The following is a 20393-nucleotide window of genomic DNA, read 5'->3' on the forward strand; positions in this document are numbered from 1 at the left end:
GAGTAGGGCTACATCAATGCTAATGCTCAACACTCTGATAAAAAATAGAGAAATCTTCATCAGCACATATAGCTGCTCAACTATCAATGAATTCTCATCTTCCTTAAATACTTAACACAATCCAAATTAATTTCTTGAAGTTCAATCCACTCCTGCAATGTCCAAGCACATTTCTCTATCAACATTAGCTAGGTTGCTCTAGGGATCAACACTCTCATTGCTTGTTATTTCAAGTTTGGCAGAGAAAAGCTAGGCAATCAAATATTACATTACATACTTGAAAGGAACATACCTCCTGATATGTGCACTTATAGCTCATTTCAGGTCATTGTAGAGCTAGCAGGCTAGAAGAAGCAATCAGACTCTTAAACCAACTAATTCTAAATGGTCTAGCTCCAAAAAACTTTACGTATAATATCATTATTGCTGGACACTGTAGGGTTGCCTGCACAAGTGTTGCATTCAAACTATTTGATAATATGGTAAAGAGTGGTATTTTGCCTCATGTGATTACTTATACTACTCTTACAATTGGGTTATGCAAGGAAGGTAATATACAGGAGGCACATTTGCTTTTGAGGGAAATGTTTGGAGAAGGTTTGATTCGTGACAAAACTGTACACAGTGTATTGATTGATGAACATCTCAAGAATGGTAATGTAGAACAAGCTTTTAAACTGTGGGCAAAAATGGACAAGAAAGAAATTCCACCTGATGTTATTGCTTACACTCCTTTTATGAACGGGCTTTGCAAGATAAGCTACATAAAGCAGGCACATAGATTGAATTAATTGAAGAATTGATTGCAAGTCTGTTTTATTCCCAACTGATGTTTGATGAATGATAGAATGATTTCCTTTGATTTGACAATTTGATAGTTAGTGAATGATGACTAAATGAATGTTGTAATTCATAAATTGAGGAGTGATGATTGTGTGTTGATTTAATGTATTTGGAAGTGATGAATGGTAAATGATCATAAAAAAATTTCTTCTTTTATATATTATTCGTGGAAGGTTCAACACCTGTCATAAAAATTGAATCACCACTTTAAATTAATATGTTATTCCCCAACTTTATCTCCCTTGGATGCCCTCCTCAAAAAAAACCTCTTCTTTATATCTTACAATGTAAGAGTCACTTCTGTTCACCACATGTGCCCCTTGCATTGGTCACAGCCTTTCACAATTACCACCCTTCAAATAAGGTCAAACTCTTTATCATTGTTGACCAAATGAAGGTACTTCCTTACTATCTTCCCCTCCGTTCTTCCATCAATCCTTCCTTAATTCCTATGCTCCCTTTATGCATATCAGAACTGTCTTATATCTTAGGCTAGAATTTACTATGGTTATCTTATGATTATCCAGTCTTCCATGCCTTCAAAAGAAGTCTTTCCCCGCTGTTTATATCTAAGTGAGCCTTTTAGAAAATTTAGAAGCATTTTTCTACATTTATTTTATCCTCGTCCTCTTTTTATTAGTATTGTTGCATTTATTTTATGCATCTTCATTTATTTTGGGGATGACGTGACATGAATAGTGGATGTATATTATTTTGAATTTTACACGTGCGATCTGATAGATTTTATTACAGGCATTTCTAAATCTCTGTTTCAGCATAAAGAATGGTGAAAAAACTGGCAATGACTCTGACATCCCTCTTTGTTATCTAGCGATGGCAAAAATTGGAACCATTCTTAATGAGATTTACAAATTGAGCCAAGAATGGTCCATGTGTCTATAGGTGGGTGATGTGAGTAGACTATGCAAATTCATCTCTATTTCCTTCCTTTTGCTGGTGTTCGGTGCAGGTTTGCATTAATGTAGAATATTGCACAGGTAGTGACTGATTGCCATCACTGAGATCCCCTCTCAAGTAATAAAGAACTGCACCAAGTTTTCTAGCATACATTTCCATCTACAAGTCACCTATGCCTCGTATAACTCTCAAAGGTTTTGGCATGTTAATTGTAGCCAATCTCTCTAAAATCTTACTTTAATTTGATCTTTCCATTAAGATTCCTTAACATATATAGTTAGAATGTACAAAATTCCTAACCTCTTAGCTGTAGCTCCCTAGAGACTATCAATTCTTTATTCTACTTTAAAACTTTCCATATGTGATCTTGAATCTTCTATAGTTATAGCATGCCCAAGAAGGTATTCATGTCTACATTTTTACTTTACATTCTTCTTGAAATATAAACATTAATAATTCTTCCTATAAGATAATCTTCAAAAAGACTAAACTTTTGAGCCTAGATAGTAACATACACAACCTAGAAATAATAAACCTTGAGAAAATTGTAATGACATCATTTACTAGTATGTTGTATATCCTTTTTGTTAATAAAAAATGGTAGTGCTAATCACCATAGTTTTTAAATAAGAAAACTGACTAAATACTCTAGAAGAAGAAACCATTGCATCAGTTGACAATAGGATGGACAAAACCAAAGAGACTAAATTTAATGTGAAAATAAAATATGTAAATGGAAAAAAAATCATCTGCTATAATATGAAACTATCTTAACAATGAGCTTTGAATTTTTGTGTCTCAAAAGTCAAAGCATATGAAAGTGATACTTTAACAGTCAAAGGACTCTACCAGTAACACAACTAAATTTTGTATGTTCTCTCTCCCTTCTAGCATGTAGCATGATGGTAGAAGATATTTCTTCTATTTAGAAAATTATAACACTTTCAACTATTTTATGAATTCTAAATTATCAGATCAAACTTACAAATGGACAAGATGTGTGTCAATTCCAAGTATAGCAACATTTGATCCATTGGAACCAAGTTTTAAATTACAATTACACTTACCAAACTAATCCATGGACAAGAATCATTATAATTTATGAGATGATGTTCTTCAGCAGTTGTAATTAGAAGTTAAATTCATGTATCTCTAGGATTCGAATACCAAAGGAGGGAATCTTATTCCTTAGTAACCCCATGATCTAACATGACTTAAGTTCAAGTGGGATAGGATGAGAGGTTAACTTCATAGTTCTGAAATACTTTGCCTAGGTACACTAGTTCAACTGTAGGACAATCCTAAGATGTTGGATACACCTCTAGTCAAGGGTCACACCAAGATGACAAGAGTTGTAAGATTTGACGGATAAGGTGTAGGACTCTTACACTAGTGGCATAGTAATAGAAATGGTTAAGTTTATCGTAGTGCCTATGTGACAATATAGTGGTGCCTAAGTGGCATAGTAATTGTAATGTGCGCCAGTCACTTCTAGGAAACTTTACAATGTAGATCTTTACTAACATTTAAGTATACTATAAGTTGATCTCTTGTGATTGTAAAGGCTTTTGGTCTTTTTCAAAAGTTCCTCGAAGGATACAAAAATTGTTTTGTAATTGGAACCTTTAAACTTCTAAATCAAGTAACGAAAAAATGAGATTGACTGTTTCTGTCTGTTTATCCATTGTGTAATTTTATATGGAGTATTTGATTTTCTTCATTATCTAGCAAGCACCACAAAACTTTTTAATGAATTAATGTCTTTGAATAAATGAATTAATGATGGTACTTTTGATTCTCCAACTCTAGCTAAATCAAGTTCTAAAAACTCAAAAAAGGAAAATGGTTCTGATGTTGTAGCTATAAGTCTTATATTCAAAATCAACAACAAGGTTTCATATAGAATAGTACTAAAAGGTGTGTGTCTTTTTGGGGTTCAAGTTTCAAACTGAAAGTGCACATATTTGTTTATTAAATTGGCATCTTCTATGCTCAAATGGTTGTTGATCTTTGTTTCATGGCTTTCTATTCCAGCACATAGTGCAATTGTGCTGAAAGCAGAAAGTATAGCAGATAAAACAGAGTGGGTTAGCAAAATTATGACCTTATTCAACCTTCAAAAGGCGTATCAATAGAAGGACCAGTATTATTGTTGTCTTGATCTTATCCATTATTCTATACTAGGTGTGTTTTTTTGGTAGAAGGGTGGTACTGCACATTTTGCAAACATTTACGCCTTCTAGAAATTATAGGATCATTTTAGTTAAATTTGAAAACATTAATCAAGAAAAACCATATGTGCTGATATAAACATTAATCACATGATGTCCAATTTATTTGTAGATATATTTTCTTGTGAAGAAAGACCACGCCTGACAATATGAACGCTGAATAAAATGAGACAATGGCTGCATTGTGGGCTCAGTTCCAAAGAAAACCTAATAAATGTTATTGTCCTTGCAAGAAGTGTAAAGGCTTAAAGACTCGAAGAATTCTAATCACAACAGCCCAGAGTCATTGTAGGCAACATGGTCATGTTGAAGGGGGCCACGATTTTCGTCCATTACTGAATGTGGATTTCCTACTGGAGGAAGATGGAGGTGTGAATATCCAAGCTAAGGATAACACTCTCATGGAAGAAGATGATAATGTGCCAGAGGACATGATTGAAGAAGATGGTATTGGGGCAGGTGATGAAGAGGCTCACAATGATGGTACTAGTGAATCTGATAATGATGATGAAGATGGTCTTGATATACCTTTGCTTGAGAAGGAACACGAGCCCTTATACGAAGGCTCCCAAACAACTCTACTCTCGGCTATAGTGTTGTTGGTGAACTTAAAGGTTATGAATGGTATATCTAATGTAGCAATGTCACGTATGCTAAGGTATGTCATTTTTGTCATTTTCAATGTTAGCATACAATTACTATTCATTATATTAACAATGCATATTTGTTGTTGTAGGTTGATTAGTGAGTTTTTGTTACCACCATCAAACATTTTGCCTCGTTCGTACCAAGAATTATCTAACATTATGGATCAGATTGGAATGAAGTATCAAACAATACATGCATGTCCCAATGATCACATTCTATATCATAATCAATATGAATTTGCAGCAGAATGCCCTGATTGTCACAGTAGTAGATATCAGTCAGATCAAATAACAAAAAAAGTGCCTCACAAGGTTCTTCGGTACATTCCCATTATTTCACGTCTTCAACGGTCATTCAGGTGCACTACCTTGGCACAATTTATGGATTACCATGCATGCAATAGAAGTCAAGATGACATTATGTGAATGCCTGCCGATGGTTTTGCATTTAAAAAGATAGAAGAAACATGGTCACACTTTAAAGAAGGACCTCATAATTTGAAGCTTTCATTGGCAGCGGACGGTGTCAATCCATATGGAGATATGAGATCTGTTTACTTAGTGTGGCCTATTTTTGTTATTAATAATAACATTCCTCCTTGGATGTCCATAAAGAGGGAGCACATAATGTTGTCAATGATTGTGCCAGGTATTTTTATCATTTTATAGTTATCTAAATTAATTTATAAATAGTGCATGAAAATGGTCATAATAATAATGTAATGTTTATGTTCATTCAATTGCTAGGTAAATACCAAGTGAAAGATATGAACGTGTATATTGAGCCCCTGATTGATGAGTTGTTGAAGTTATGGAATGGCATCACTATGTATGACATCTCTAGACCGATAAAACATCGACAATTTCAATTCCATGCAATGCTTGTATGGACAATACATGATGCCCCTGGGTTAACTCATTTTTGTGGTATGTTATATTGTTAATATCACATATTTTTGGTCTATTATAATGCTTACACATTACTATCAAATTTTTAAGTTGCACATGATAATTGTACATGATCCACTTCTACATGATCTTGTAGGTCTTCAGACAAAGGGAAAATTCGCATGTCCAATTTGTGGTCCGAAGATGAAATCTCGTCATTCGAGAACTTTAAGAAAGTAGGTGTTTGATGAATTTAGAAACTTTCTCCACAGTAATCATAGGTATCAAATTGCCAAAAAACATCTTTTCAATGGGAAAGAAGAGACATCATCAAGGCCACGAAGAATGACACCTCATTTATGGAAGTTGGAATATGATCGACTAAATTGTCGGGGTAATATCCAATTTGTCGTCCAAAGTTTAAAATTTTTATTTTGATATTGTCTTATAGCTACTAATGTTGTAATTGATGCTTGTGAAGGTCATCAAGGCATCAATGACCAACTTCCTAGAGGAATGAAAAGTTATCCTACTCAATTTAGTAGGTTACCGTACTACAAGGATCTCCCAATTGCGCATTTTTTTGATACTATGCATATTGGAAAGAATGTAACAGAGACACTATGGAAAATGTTGGATGGAAGGTGTGATAGAGAACAAATTGTCAAAATTTGTACCGACATTCATGAATCCAATCATGCACTAAAAGCTTCCATTGAATCAAATAGCAATGGAGACTGCATAAATACAAGCGCCCTTCCTTGGTTATTAACGGAGCAACAGAGTGATGCATTAAAAGAATTCATAAAAAAAACAAAATTTCCAACAAGGTTTGCTGCAAATATAAGCACTCTTCTATCAAAGAAAGGTGATTTTGGGCCTGGGTTGAAAACACATGATTGGCATACCTTCCTCAAGGTAAGTCATGTTCTCCATTTATAGTATATTTGTAAGATTGAATGTACTACCTATTGCATTATTTAATAATATATTGAAATGATCATTTTTAATGATTGCAGTTCATCCTACCTCTATCCCTTCCACAACAGTTTGACAACAATATTAAACAAGTTATATATGATCTTGGAAAATACACGAGGTTAGAAGTGTTTTTTCTTAGATTTTTAGATGTCTCTTAAATCTATTGTATAATTTTATTTGAAATCTTGTTTATGTGGTTTTGTGTGTTGAATCTCTTTTAGGTGGTTATCATCTAAAGAAATTGACAAAAAAGACATAAAATACTGGAAGAAAAAAATTCCACAGCTTATGTGTGAAATGAAAAATTGTTTACCTCCAACCTTTTTCAATGCTCAAGAACACTACCTCATACATCAAGTTGAGGAGATTGAATTGTGTGGACCTGTACAAGCTAGATCAATGTGGATGGTTGAGAGGCACTTGAAATTTATGAAGGGCTTGATTCGACAAAGAGAAAGTCCTGAGGGTTCTCTGATAGAGGGATATATGATATACCAGACCATGGTGTACATTACTGAATATCTTCCAAAGTTTGCAGCAGATATCCATGTAGATCGCATTTGGGATCCCAACTCTAATGAGAAATTTGAAGGGGGGTACCTGAGGGAGAAAGGTAGATTGAGGAGGGTGACAGGTAATTATAAGTTTTTTTTTGTAGTTTAATAATTATTATTCATTATCAATATATATAAGTTGTTTCTAACTAGTGTAATTGTCCTCCTTATAGTTGGTCATGAGTGGGATGCACTGCACTTGTATATTGCAAACAATCTTGATTGGATGATCGTATGGATTGAGCAGTCTCAAGAAAATGGTCGTTCATTAACATGGGATGGTGTTGTATCGTTGGTTAAAGAAGCTCATCGTAATGGAGATCCCAATGTTACAGAAATGGTACTTGATCTAATATATGGCTTAAGAGATACAAAGGTATGCATAAGATTAGTAATCATCACACATAAGTTTAATACCAACTCACAAATTGATGCAAATATTCTTGACATGTTTGAATAATTGCAGGTCAAACACCACAAAGCTATGTACTACCATGGCTATAAATTCTACACCAAAAAGTCAAATGAAACGAAGAAAACGTGTGATTCTGGGATAAGTGTTGTCTTCGCGGTCACCAATATTTCATCTAGAACTGACATACATCCTCAACGATCTGAAAATCGATACTATGGCATTTTGGATGATATACTTGAGTGTGACTTGAATTCATTCAAAATAGTTCTATTTGTCGTCAAATGGTTCAGGTTACGACTAAATCAAAATGATCCTGATAGGACTATTATTGAACATGATAGTGGATTTACTATGATTAATACAAGGTCATTTGAGCCAGTCGAAGATGAGCCCTATGTTCTTCCAAGCCAGTGTGAGCAATTTTTTTATTTTGGTGTTCCACAGAAACCAGGTTGGTCATTTGTTGTTAGACATGACCCAAGAGGAGGGCCGATAAAGTATAATGTGATCGAAGAAGAAGAAATTGAAGAAGCAGAAGAGGAAGTAAATGATTATTAGGAACAAAAGTTACCCAGTGGTGAAGATGAAGAAGATGGTGATGATTTTGGTCATGCTGACGATAATGGTGATAATGATGATGATGATGTCGATGACGATCATGATCATGGCGATGATGGTGATGATGATGATGGTGATGAAGATGATGATGATGGCGATGAAGATAGTGATGATGATGATGATGATGATGATGATGATGACATGAATGAAGATCATGATGATCAATGAAATGTCTAGCTAGGATCAATGTCAACTATGATGGGGTTTTGTACGACCAAACTTTTCTTTGTAAACCATATGTGCACATATAAACATTAAGTAGAACATGTCAAATTTTTTTTAGATATACACATTAGTTACACTAAATTTTTAACTTAAGAAAAATGATTTACATATACAATCTACTTTATTATTAATATTTTTTTTTGGTAAGTCTATTACTTTAATTTCGCTGTTGATTTCTAAGAGTTACTAATTTTTTTCATAGGGCGATATGGATGCGCCATCTCAGACACCTTCAGTAGAGGTAAACATTAAATATTGTAAATTTAAATGTTAATATAGAAACAAATGTCATATTATTATGTTCTTTTCTTTATGGCTTTGGAGTTGTTTTGATGAAATTTTACTGATATTTAATGTCACAAATAATAGGAAAAAGCTAGAATGACTGCTGATCAAATGCGATCTGAAATACGAGCTTCATATCTACATAACATCACCCTTAGTACTGACCCTGTGTTCATCACCCAAAAAATCAAGAAAAGATACACTGATGAACTTGTTAACATTATCATCAAGGGTGACAAAAGTGAGGAGAAAGAGGCATTGAGAATGGAATTGGGCCGTAGAATCCAATCTTTGCAGGTAAGCAGTAATTCGACTAAAGCAATAATAGAAGTTCAATAGATATGAATATTTTATACTATCTTATGGATCTTGATCTCTAATTTTATGTGTACTTGTATAGACATTTGTGCCATTTGTGACATCACATGGTGAACATGGTGATGGTCGTTGCGCACAACCTTCGTGTAAGTAGCACTTTGTTTTCATCAACATTATAACACTTACTTTTTTTTTGTGGACATTTCTAGCTAGTATCCGATTTGATCTTTATCCATTGCAAATGTCTTTGCTAACAATATTGTATTCCTCAGCTCATTATGATGTGTGGACTCCTCCTTCGATTGTCGGTCCACTATTGCCTAGTGCATTGTCGGCAACAAGGGCCATGCAAACATCTTCATCTATGCCCACTAGAACTGGTAAAACCTTGTTTTGCTATATTTTGTAATGTATTTTTACAAGTTGATGAACAACAAAGTAGCATATCAGTGCTTAAATGATGTCTACAGAAGCTTGCATACACACAAACACATGCATACACACACCACGCATACATACATACGTACATATATTGTACTACGTAGGCAAGATTTTGTGCTACTTTTTGAATTAATGTTTCAGATTTACATGGAAAAAATAGTCTAACCTTTGAATCCAAAAGTAAACTAAAAAATCATTTTAAAAATATATTTTAATTTTGTATTTTACGTTTCTCTATGATGTTTCTGTATGATGTATGTGCATAGATACTTTTATATTCTTGAATTGTCACTGTGATAACAGACCATGGACCATTGAAAGCTATCCTAAACATAGATGATTAAAAATCACACGTTATCTTATCATAAACATAAACAACATTATATCATGAATTCTAAAAATATGGTATCTTTAATACACTATTTGATTATCCTGAATTAAATCCTTAATGGAATGTGAGAAAAAAACATTTTTGCTAGTCAATTTCTTCAATTTGATTATATCCATAAGTATGCTTTAATTCATTTGGTGTCTACTTTAATTGTCATGATGTTTCAGTTGATAGACTAGCAGAGAGCAGTACTAGTGAAGTTGATCCATTTCCTGGAGCAGTTCGTTTCATTAGTACTGGTTCATATGAAGGGACATTATTGCTGAATAAGAAAACTATGTTTCCGTTAAGAGAACGAAAGCTTCCAGGTGCTTTAAAATTGTTTTTATTTAAAGTGTAAAAAAAATCTATTTTTATATTACTCATTTTGGACTGATAAATCCTTTATGTTTTTGTAGGTAATAATGTTTTCTTTGAACATCTTTTTCATATGACATTGAGACTATTCGGACCCACCATACGTAAAAGGTACGTAGTTTCATATCATTTCTACATAATTTTTCTTTTCTTTCATTTACTGTAATATATTAAAGCTATTGATCTAACAATCTATTTGTTTTTAAAAAGGTGGAATTTACAAACCATGGAATTAAAAAATCAGCTCATTGCATCTTTTGACGAGAAATTTGGAAAAGACATGTTTGACAATGGCTTACTTCTCAAAAGAGTAGAAAAGCATATAAAGACTATGAGGGATCAATATAGAAGGGCTCTTAAGGATAACCCAAAGTACGACTGTCCAGCTATGATTCCACCAATGGAGTGGAATGAAATAGTAGAAGATGCAAAGGAGAAAAGGCAATCTGAAGATAGAGGTAATGAAGCAACACAGGGCAAAAAGAGGTATGTCATGATAGTATTAAGTACATTGTAATCATGCACTAATTATTCATATTTGTAAATATATAATCTAAGATGTTTGAAATTGTTCATAGATTGCAGGACACATCCGTGGCTACAAAAGCGAGAGTAGAAAAGTTTGGCCAACACAAACTTGGCTCTGGTGGCTATATGAATCTCCAGTCTCAAGTTGTAAGTAGGAACAATGATATGAAATAAAATTTTTTAATATAATGTTGCAAACAATTTTGTTTAGTGAAACCATACATACAAAACTGATGATATTAAGCAAAAAATACAGGGCACAGAATTCAATGTGGAGGTCACAGATGAAGATAGAAAACTTGCCTTGAAGGAAGGCTATAAATTTGTGGCTGCATGCCTACTCAAAGAATCTATAAGCCTTGCTCAAGAATCTAGTTCACCAAATGATATCTCATAGGTAAATTGGTTAGATGAAAAGTAAATGAAATTGAATAGTTGATCCTTATCTTTTTTGGTATTAGTTTTGAATGTAAATTGACTACATAACAATGTGCATAACATTTTACTGCAGCCTTCATATCCTACCACAGAACCTTCTCGTGACAAAGGCCATAATGTGCATTATAGTGGTGGAGGTATTAATTTGCTATTGGAAATTAATTATGCAATCAGAAATATGAAATGTTCTCCTTCCATTTATTGTCCAAGCATGCTCTTATCGAAACATATATTCTATGCTCATTGTGCAGATCTTTTAGAAAATGTATTGTTTAAAGACTAATATTAGTTTGTGAGCCATTACCACTAGGTCTTCAGATCATTGAGGCTATTTTACTGTATGATTTGAAAATCCATAACTATAGTTTTCATCATTGGAAGGTGTGTCTATGTTGCTGCTCAATTCCATTGCAGTGTACATGAGATTTTGTTTGTTTGAGCTGAGACTTTTCTCTTGGCTATTTGTTGTTTATTAAATCATAGTAGTTTTAATTTCTTGTATTATGTATTTAGGGTATTCTTGAGCAATGAGAACCAGGTTTATAGATTGGCAAGGCAATTTATTATATGATTTGGATCATTCACATAGTTTTGTTCTTATTTCTCTAACACTACTTTAAAGATTATCTCTGGTTGCTGAAACATATTCATTATTTTAAAATAGGGATCTTTAAGTTTTTGATCAGTAGTTGATAATGATTTCTAACTCTGTACTTTGATAAATCATTTTTTCTAACAAATCTCATAGAGTAAATATTTTGATATTGCTATCATGATTTAACTGTGTAGTATTTGAGTCAAATTTATTGACTCATATTTCATGTGCAGTGCTCAAAATGAATCCATCACTCATGATAATATTTTTTTGAATATTTCAGAGCATGTTGAACATCATGTCGAAGGAGTGGAACATGTTCCAAGTGTTTAACATGTTGACATAGCGGCGGATCAAAATGTTAATGTACATGATGTGGCATTGTCAGGTAAGAAAAATGCATGTTATGTTGTACTAGTACTTAATTATAGACTGGTAATAGTTAAAAAAAGAAAAAGAGTATGCCAATTTATCCCATTCACTTGTTCTTGCAACAGAGCCCCCTTTAGTGCAACAGCCTCCTGCTCCTGCAAAGAGAAGGAGCCATCATAATTTGACATTACACGTGCTAGAAGAGGAGGAGAATGATGCAGATATGGATGCTTCTATGAGCACTTTTCTTAAGAGAGCTCATTAAAACAAAAAGAAGAAATGATGTTTTAAAAATCTTCTTTCAAAAACCTTGTTGGATAATGAAAGAACTTTGTTTTAAGTAATTATGTATGAATGATGCGTATTAATACTGATTTTTATCTTATGTTAATGAATATTGTTATATCTTAATGAAGTCTTGATTAGTATTGTGTATTAATGACTTTTATATCATATTAATGAATGTTATGTGATTGTATTGATTGAATGTTATGGTTCATAAATGGATGAATGAATCAATGAAGTATGTAATTAGATGATAATGGGTACTTTAGATTGATGTTAGGGGGAGGGGGGTGAGGCTAGATGAGCTTCCACCTTCACATGGTTGGCCTTATTAAGTAGAGAATATTATAGTATTCTTGAAACCAAGTGAAGCTCAAACTAACATAAAATGGTCACTTCGCATGTGGTAGGTCTAAAATGATCCACGACTACTGCTGCCCATAACATGAATTTGTGAAATACATTTTGATATCACCAATTTCAACACTCTATTCAAAGCATAGGAGTGGCCTATAGTCTTAGCATGAATTTTGAGTAATGCCTCAGTCCAGATTGCCTCAGAAGTGGCTGGAAAAAGCCTGCACAAGTCTAAGACTATGAACTCTCCCCGCCTTGGCCAAGAAGAACTTGCCAACTCTCTACTATTATGGCAAACTACAGAGTGGTGTGGCTGGTTTGCAACCAACCAATAAGTTCACAATTAAAGGAGTGAGCTTTCCTTCACCAAGGATTGCCAAGCAACGATCTCAAGTGTACCAATTTGATCAATGCTCCAATCCTTATTGAGAATCTTGTCCCAATCAATCTCTAGATGAAACAGGGACACAAAGTGACTAGTCAAATGGTGAATAACACCTAAACATCTAAAACTTTCATCCTTATATCTTCCAAGGTCACTCCAGTGAATCCCAACCAATTTCGTTGCTTCTTGTTGAGAAATCCCAACATTGACACCCAATCGAGATTGATCCCCAAGACCAATGCATCACATGAAGAAACTACATTCCCAAGCACAATGCACTCTTACTCTATGATGCAGAGGTGGTTTCTGGTATCCATCTTCTTCATATGAGATAGCAAATCCATTCATTTAGCAACAACTCTTTACTCCAATGTCCCCTCAACGACTTACCTTCCATGCTACCCCAAGTGCACTTAGAGTTTCCCAAACACCATAACTTCTTCCAAGGCTTAAACCTTCATTCTTCCTTTGTGAATCATCTCCTCATGGCCTTTCCACCATGTTCCATCCATCCATTCATTTTGGACAACTAATCTCTTACCCAACATTCATATCTAGCCTTAAAGCTAGTACCCCTCACCAGTCACTAATTTGGATTTCTCTCCAATAGTTCCCAAACAACTATGGAAACTAAAACCTAATTAAGATAACCTTTTGGGATCTATACATCCTCCCTAAGTTTCAATATCAACCCTTTTGGACCATACCCAAGATCCAATACCCCTAGCCTATCCACACTAGGCCTAATTCTCAGATTTTACACAGCAACCCACAACTCCACTGAACCCTACGATTCTAAAAGGTGAAACAGTCCTTCTAGGGGTTGAGAAACAATAGATTTTCAAGATTTTAAGGTTCTACCCTTTACACAACACATTTTTCACCAAACCCTTGGTTTTGGGGTCACTAATCTAGGGCCTGTTCAACAGGACCTCTAACCATATCACCAGAACAAAATAATTGCATAAACACTTCATAAATGATCCCCCGATACGCATTTGATCACCAATCATCTTCAATCCTAAATTAAATTACTTTTAATATGACTAGTGTCTATATTGGTATGTACAGAATAGTATAGAAATTGTACAGACAACCAAGAATTGAATAAAATTTCTGAGTTTCTTGCACATTTGAAGCATATTTTGGTGGTGTAATCTTTCATTCATGTTGGGAAAGTGTTATCAAGAGCCTTTGAATCATATTTAATACATTTATTAACAGGTTTAAATCTTTATTGTTGTTGTCACGCCAAAAGTCACAGTTTTGCCTAGTTTAACATGAAGAAATGAGGGTTCCATCCAATGTGTACTCTTAACTATTTCTTGGGATGGAACCCATAGCACTAATATGCCCAACTAACCTCTAATATGAAAGAAAAGTGAAGATTTGCAGGTTATTGTGAAAGAAATGCAAAGTTGAGTGCTGGAATGACTAATTTGGGTACCCAAATGAGTGCTAGGTGTTATGCAGCCGTACATCTGGCTTAACAAGGTATACTTTTTATTTGATATTCTTTAAAGACATGATGAGTGGATGGTGAATCCTAATTTTTAGATCCTGGAAGTGTGTGCTTGACCTAGATTGGTGATACCCTTGATTTTGAGGGTTTTAAGGCTTGAATTTGGGGGTTTCATATCAAAAGTACTCATAGGATGAAATTGATGATGGATTTGTCTAATTAGGCACAAAATATGATGAATCTATGAATTTGGTGGAGTTGGGATAAGTATATTGCATAGTTTCTTTGTAAAACCTCATGTTTTACCCTTGAAAAATAGTGACAATCATGATTTTTGGCCCACATGTGGAGGGGCCCACCCTTCTAGCCAATTGAATGGCAGTGACTAAATGATTATTTTGACCAATGAAATGCTTGCAGTAGGAAGTGCCATGTGGCATCTACAGGAGGCTCATCATAAGGTCAGGACACTAAGCAGGAAGATGTAAGATGCTACACTATAGCCATAAGATCAGAAGGATAGAGTTTGACTATTACGATGTCATGACATTCCATATGATCAGGGGCTTCAAATAATAGAGCTAATATATCATGACATGGTGTATTGGTGTGAGGTCATAAATTGAAAATTGTAAGCTTGACATATTAAAAAATTGTAGGTTTCTCGTATGGTCGAGAGTTGAAAATTAAAATGTTAAGATATTACAAATTCATCATAATATCATATTGTCATAACACCATAATATGCATAAGTTCCAAATTTCAAAAGTTGCATAGATGGATGTGGGTTCTGCCCAAGCAATCAACCAATGGAAATTTAAGAAGTGACAGGAAGAAAAGATAAATCATATTGTCTAAATGGATGTATTGTATCATATTTAATTTTCACTATTTTAAGAAATATTTTAATCCATTCCTCTAAGTTTCGAGCCTTTTTATTGCCAAATCTTTTCCCATGCAGAACTTCATTTCAATCTTATTGTCCACAAACATGAATTTAAACCTTGTGCCTCCCCCCCCCCCATATTGCTACTCTGGCAAAGAGAATTCTAAGAAAGAAGTGTTTTCTTTTTCTGATTTTTAATGCCAAAATTCATCCAAATGCTTTGGGGATGCTTTTTTCATTTTTAATTTATTTATCTTATATGTGGCTTGATTTAACTGAAAGTCTTAGAAGGTATTTTTTAGATCTGTAGAATTGAAACCAACTAAATTTTATACCTGTCTGAGAGAGGAGAGATAACTGGTGGATTTATTGCTCAACAATGAATTAATATCTCTTGTTTGATTGTGTTGTCTCAACAAAATAAACAAATCTTGATCGATGCAGTTGTCCATGCTGTGAATGAAGATTATGTAGAAATGGCAAATGATTTTACAAGGCTGGGATTTCTGGCTCCTGGTACAGATGTAGCTCCTATTGTTCCAGCATTAGAAGCAATATGGTAGAATTCTGTTGGGAAAGGACTCGCTGACTTTAATTTTAGGACTGTTACTGGTAAACTTATCAACACTTATTCCAACCCTTGCAATTTACTGCAATTTGGCTCATTTGGCTTCTGAGTAATTTTCATTATTGTAGATCATCAATTTTCCTAGTTTGTTTTCATTCTTAATTGTACCTTTATTTCTAATGTTTATTCTATCATTTATGATTTTTTTGACTTTGTGGGTGCTTTATTGATCCTTCGACTTTGCAAGCATTTATACATCAATTATATTATTCTTTTCAGCTTTCTATCTGCAAAACTTAATGACTGCTAAATTTTTTCATTAAAGTGGTTTACATTGTGAGAACCAAGATATCTAGTAGCCTATATTTCCAATGCCCATATCAATTTTTTGGCCTTGTGGGTGCTTTCATTGTTCCATTGATTATTCCCTAAACATTTAAGCATCAACTAGATTTTTTCGTTTTAGCTTCCCCTATGCAAGTCTTATGTATGCTCAAATTCTTTCATGGAAATGGTTGCCATTCAAAAGATATCTGGAACAATATCTAGATTGATTCGTGAATAAAAACAGCTTTTGTCCATGGCTCAACTAAAATTTGATTGTCTGATGCATGATAAAAATTGATTCTGTCTATAGCTCAAGACACTGAAAAACTTCTTAGTTCTAGAAATGTGTAAATAATACAAGGGTATATAAAATTGTGTTTATGATATATAATATGACATCAGATGAATTATATGAGACAGATGAGCAATTCCTTGACTTAAACTTGTAGTCTAGAGCACTGATAGAAACTCAAAAAACTCTCTTGTTATGCAACAATCAACATGGTCTAGTACAAAATCGTAATTTACAATGTTTTTTTTTTTGCAAATAGGCACCATAGTTATCTAGGGTACAAGACATTTTCTCTAATTTGTTTTGTTTCTAATTCTAGATGCATGATTTTACTACAAAAATGCTTATGATTTAGTCTTAAGGATATTGATGACTAGAGCACTTTGTTAATAAATAATTAACATCAGGTCAGTATCTTCTACATAAATTCTGCACCATAGCTTCATTTTCTGTCTATATTGTACTCTTCACTAATAGAATAGATTTGGAGTGTCTCTATTCTCTTCAATGTATTAAAAAAGAGCCTTGGATTTGTTTAGTTTAGTTTCTCTGAGTTACTCTATGTAGTGATGCAGAATCTCCTTTGATAGAATGTGAATGGTTTTAGATGCACACCAATATGGACATTGTGTCAATGCCAAACTATATGCCTGTTGATGTCAGCAGCATGGACATCAAATGTGTCCTCTTCCATTGTATTCCTTGTTGATGTCAACAGCATGGAGATCAATTTCTTAATTCAAAAGATATTATTTAGAATTGCAAAGAGTGATCCTCATGTCCTCCACTCTCTTTAGTCTTATATTTATTCTCTTAATTTTCATGTGTTGTAACTCCTATTGGCAATCTCATTTTTAATGAAATTAATGTGTAGTCTCTATTTGCAGAAAAATTCAATAGACTTGTGTACCAGTATCCAATACGCATACCTGAAAGGTTTTCTCTTGTTATTCACTCATTGCTGACTCAAGAAGGAATCTGTTTCACTCTTCAACAAGACTTCAAGTTTCTTGAGGTGGAGAGAGTTGAATTAGTTTGTATTAGATGAAAATATAATTTGAGTAGGGTTTTTATATAAAGTATCATCATGTGAAACAACATTGTATTTTAGAAAATTCTACTTTGTTAATATGATTTAGTGAATTCAGTCCTTTCTAATGATCATTATATTGATTCATATTATTGTTAGCAAGAACAAAATTATGAAAACAAGGAGCAGCTTCAAAAGGTTACAAGAAAAGTTGGGTATGATAACTGCCCCTAAAGAGAAAAGAATTTCAAGCTATCATAGATATCCAAATAGCCAAGAACATAAAAGGAAAATAATACAAAGAGTGTACAATCAAGTGAAGGAAAAGGCCAGTTGACAAAGCCACTTATATGCATGCTTTTGAGGTGGCTAAGCAAGGGATAATAGTTCCAAAATCTTTGTTACATGTCCATGAGTTTTAGACTAGGAACATTTTTATCTACATGGAGAGATTGCTTTAGGAGTACCCAACCCTTCCTTACATACTTATTGCTAGCTTCTATTTGCTCAGTTTTACATGTAGACTTTCTACTTTGTTATGTTACTTCAGTTTTGTTTGTGTTGTTTTAGGTGCTCGAGTTGGAGGTTATTCCTTTGACCTTTTAGTCTGCCTAGATGGAATGTCTTCTTTTTTGAACCCTTCTCATTAAGAATAATACAATGCAAGCATGGACAAGGAGTGGTAGTCCTGGAGCCCCATTATCAGTAGTAGTTAGTAGAATTAGCAGAAGTTAGTATACTTAGAAAATAAAGTATACTTAGCCTCTATTATTGAATTCTCTTCCCTATCACACTATCATCAATTTTCCATTATCACGAGGCTCATTCCCGTGTAGTTTGTGCCATCCAGTTAATTGATTCATCTAAGGAATACTAAGATAATCCATTATCCTATCACTGATATCATGCTCCACAATTCCTTCCTTAGGCAGCTCAATTAGTGCATGTGAGCTCAAGTTTGTAGATATTGCTGATAAAACCAAATGAAGAAGATTCCCAATGCTGTAACTGCTTTAGGTAAGAAAAGAGTCCAAATCCACAATAAGCCAAGTAACCCTTCAAAGTCTTTTCAGTCTTTTCTAGATAACCCATACTCATCATTTCTGATCTCATTCACTTCCTCTGTACTATAAAATTTTGGATACATCTTGAACTTGGCATAGGCCTCATAAGTATAGTGCCTATAAAAAAATATCTTTGGGCCTTCAAATGAATGAGGGTGTTCAAATGCAAGATCCCAAACCCCCTCAAAGTTACAACAATGACTTCTTCTTCATTCAATGCCACAGGAGCCTGTGATTTTGAAAGAAATTTTTCATCAGACGCTTCTTCAAGAATTGTCTTAGTTTCATTTCCTACTTCTCCTCCAAGCTAGTTGGCTTGATGGAAGTCCTTCCCTGCGACCTCTCTTACACTAAGTTTGCAGATTGGACAACATTATTGAAAAATGAAACTGTTTCTTCTGATTATGATTCTGTAATCTTGCATGGTGATAATTTCTTAGATGACTGCTCGTACTACCCAACAATGATTGCCTCATACGTTATGGTGATTCCTTAGTAGGTACAAATGCAATGAATCAAATCACAAGAAAGATATTAATCAAGAGCTTCGGTTGATTTGATGCAAAGTTTATTACTTTATATCTCTCCTAGCAACCACCCAATCTACTCCAAATGATCAGCTGAGTCACATAGGTAGCATTCATATCATGGTTGAGCTATCTACACCAAGCCACCATGAATCTTTATCTTCAATCTAGAGAAGTCAATTATTGCAGAGCTTTGTCATAGCATTGCACATCCACCCAGCAAGCCCAATCCCCCAATAGCATATAGATCCATCAAACCCAACAATACATCTCCAGCTCAGCACTGTCATGTCATCCCTAAAGTCCATTCAACAAGTGCTTGGAAAGATGAGTATTTCTCTTAAATTTGCATCATCTGCAAGCATCTACCATGTTCATTGCAAATCCTCATCTTTAAATAGGGAGTGCTCAGTATATTCTACTACGCCTTGAAAGAAATCATCTCAATGTTGATTGTATTAGACATTTGATGTGCAGAATGTTCCCAGAACATTGTATCAGTAGATTAAGCACATCATGTGACATTTCCTTGAAGCAACCATATTCAAGCATCATGTGATCCAAACTTTGATTAATCTGTAATGCCAGAACAAACATCAAACATCAATAGTGCCCACATTTGGTGCTGACTTGAGCACTGACATTAATCAACCATTGGCATTCTAACATTCCCAAGTCATGGTGCCCATGAGCATTGACATCGAACACTCTCAAATATCTCTTCTTGTCATTGTCCATCTTATCTCCCTCCGACGTTCAGCAACATTGAAGTGCAAACAAGAATGTTGAACATGTTTTGCATCTATCACAACATTGATAATTGATTGCCTAACTAGCCTGAGTTTTGTAGTGTTCAACAACCTGAACATGGATTGGGAGCTACAAGTGGTCCCAAAATGTGCCACAGATGCTAAGACATTTTCATGCGAAGAGTGAAGAAGCATTGTATATACATTCATGAGTGACATAGACTTCTGATTCATCATTGAAGCTTTCCATCCTATACTATGACCTACACAAGTACACATCCAAACATTGATCTCACAACATTGTGCAAGAGATCTAAAACTTGGGACATGTGCTCTCACTTCCTTGTCTCACCACCTGTGCTCCAAATATTCATAATAAGTTCAAGTTTATCAGCAATCCATTTTTTATTCAACTT

At 34.2% G+C, this 20393-nt stretch overlaps 1 protein-coding gene across 1 annotated transcript; it reads left to right on the forward strand.

The window, feature by feature from the left end:
* The first annotated feature begins 479 nt into the window (after positions 1-479).
* Positions 480-15983, forward strand: LOC149567717 (uncharacterized). Its single transcript, XM_089816665.1, has 7 exons — positions 480-654; positions 9133-9303; positions 9923-10063; positions 10154-10223; positions 10422-10598; positions 10691-10791; positions 15865-15983. The coding sequence occupies exons 1-7, from the start codon at positions 480-482 to the stop codon at positions 15981-15983; spliced, it is 954 nt and encodes a 317-aa protein (XP_089672791.1).
* The last annotated feature ends 4410 nt before the right edge of the window (positions 15984-20393 follow it).

Source organism: Cupressus sempervirens, chromosome 3 (genome assembly GCF_028749045.1).
Source record: "Cupressus sempervirens isolate cs-2001-9-10 chromosome 3, ASM2874904v1, whole genome shotgun sequence".
NCBI lineage: Eukaryota > Viridiplantae > Streptophyta > Pinopsida > Cupressales > Cupressaceae > Cupressus > Cupressus sempervirens.

Coding starts and splice junctions, on each gene's coding strand:
- LOC149567717 (XM_089816665.1), top strand. CDS start 480: ATGGTAAAGAGTGGTATTTTGCCTCATGTGATTACTTATACTACTCTT. Junction 655..9,132: donor TGATGAACATCTCAAGAATG/GTAATGTAGAAC, acceptor GGACATTTCTAG/CTAGTATCCGATTTGATCTT. Junction 10,224..10,421: donor GGACCCACCATACGTAAAAG/GTACGTAGTTTC, acceptor ACTTCTCAAAAG/AGTAGAAAAGCATATAAAGA.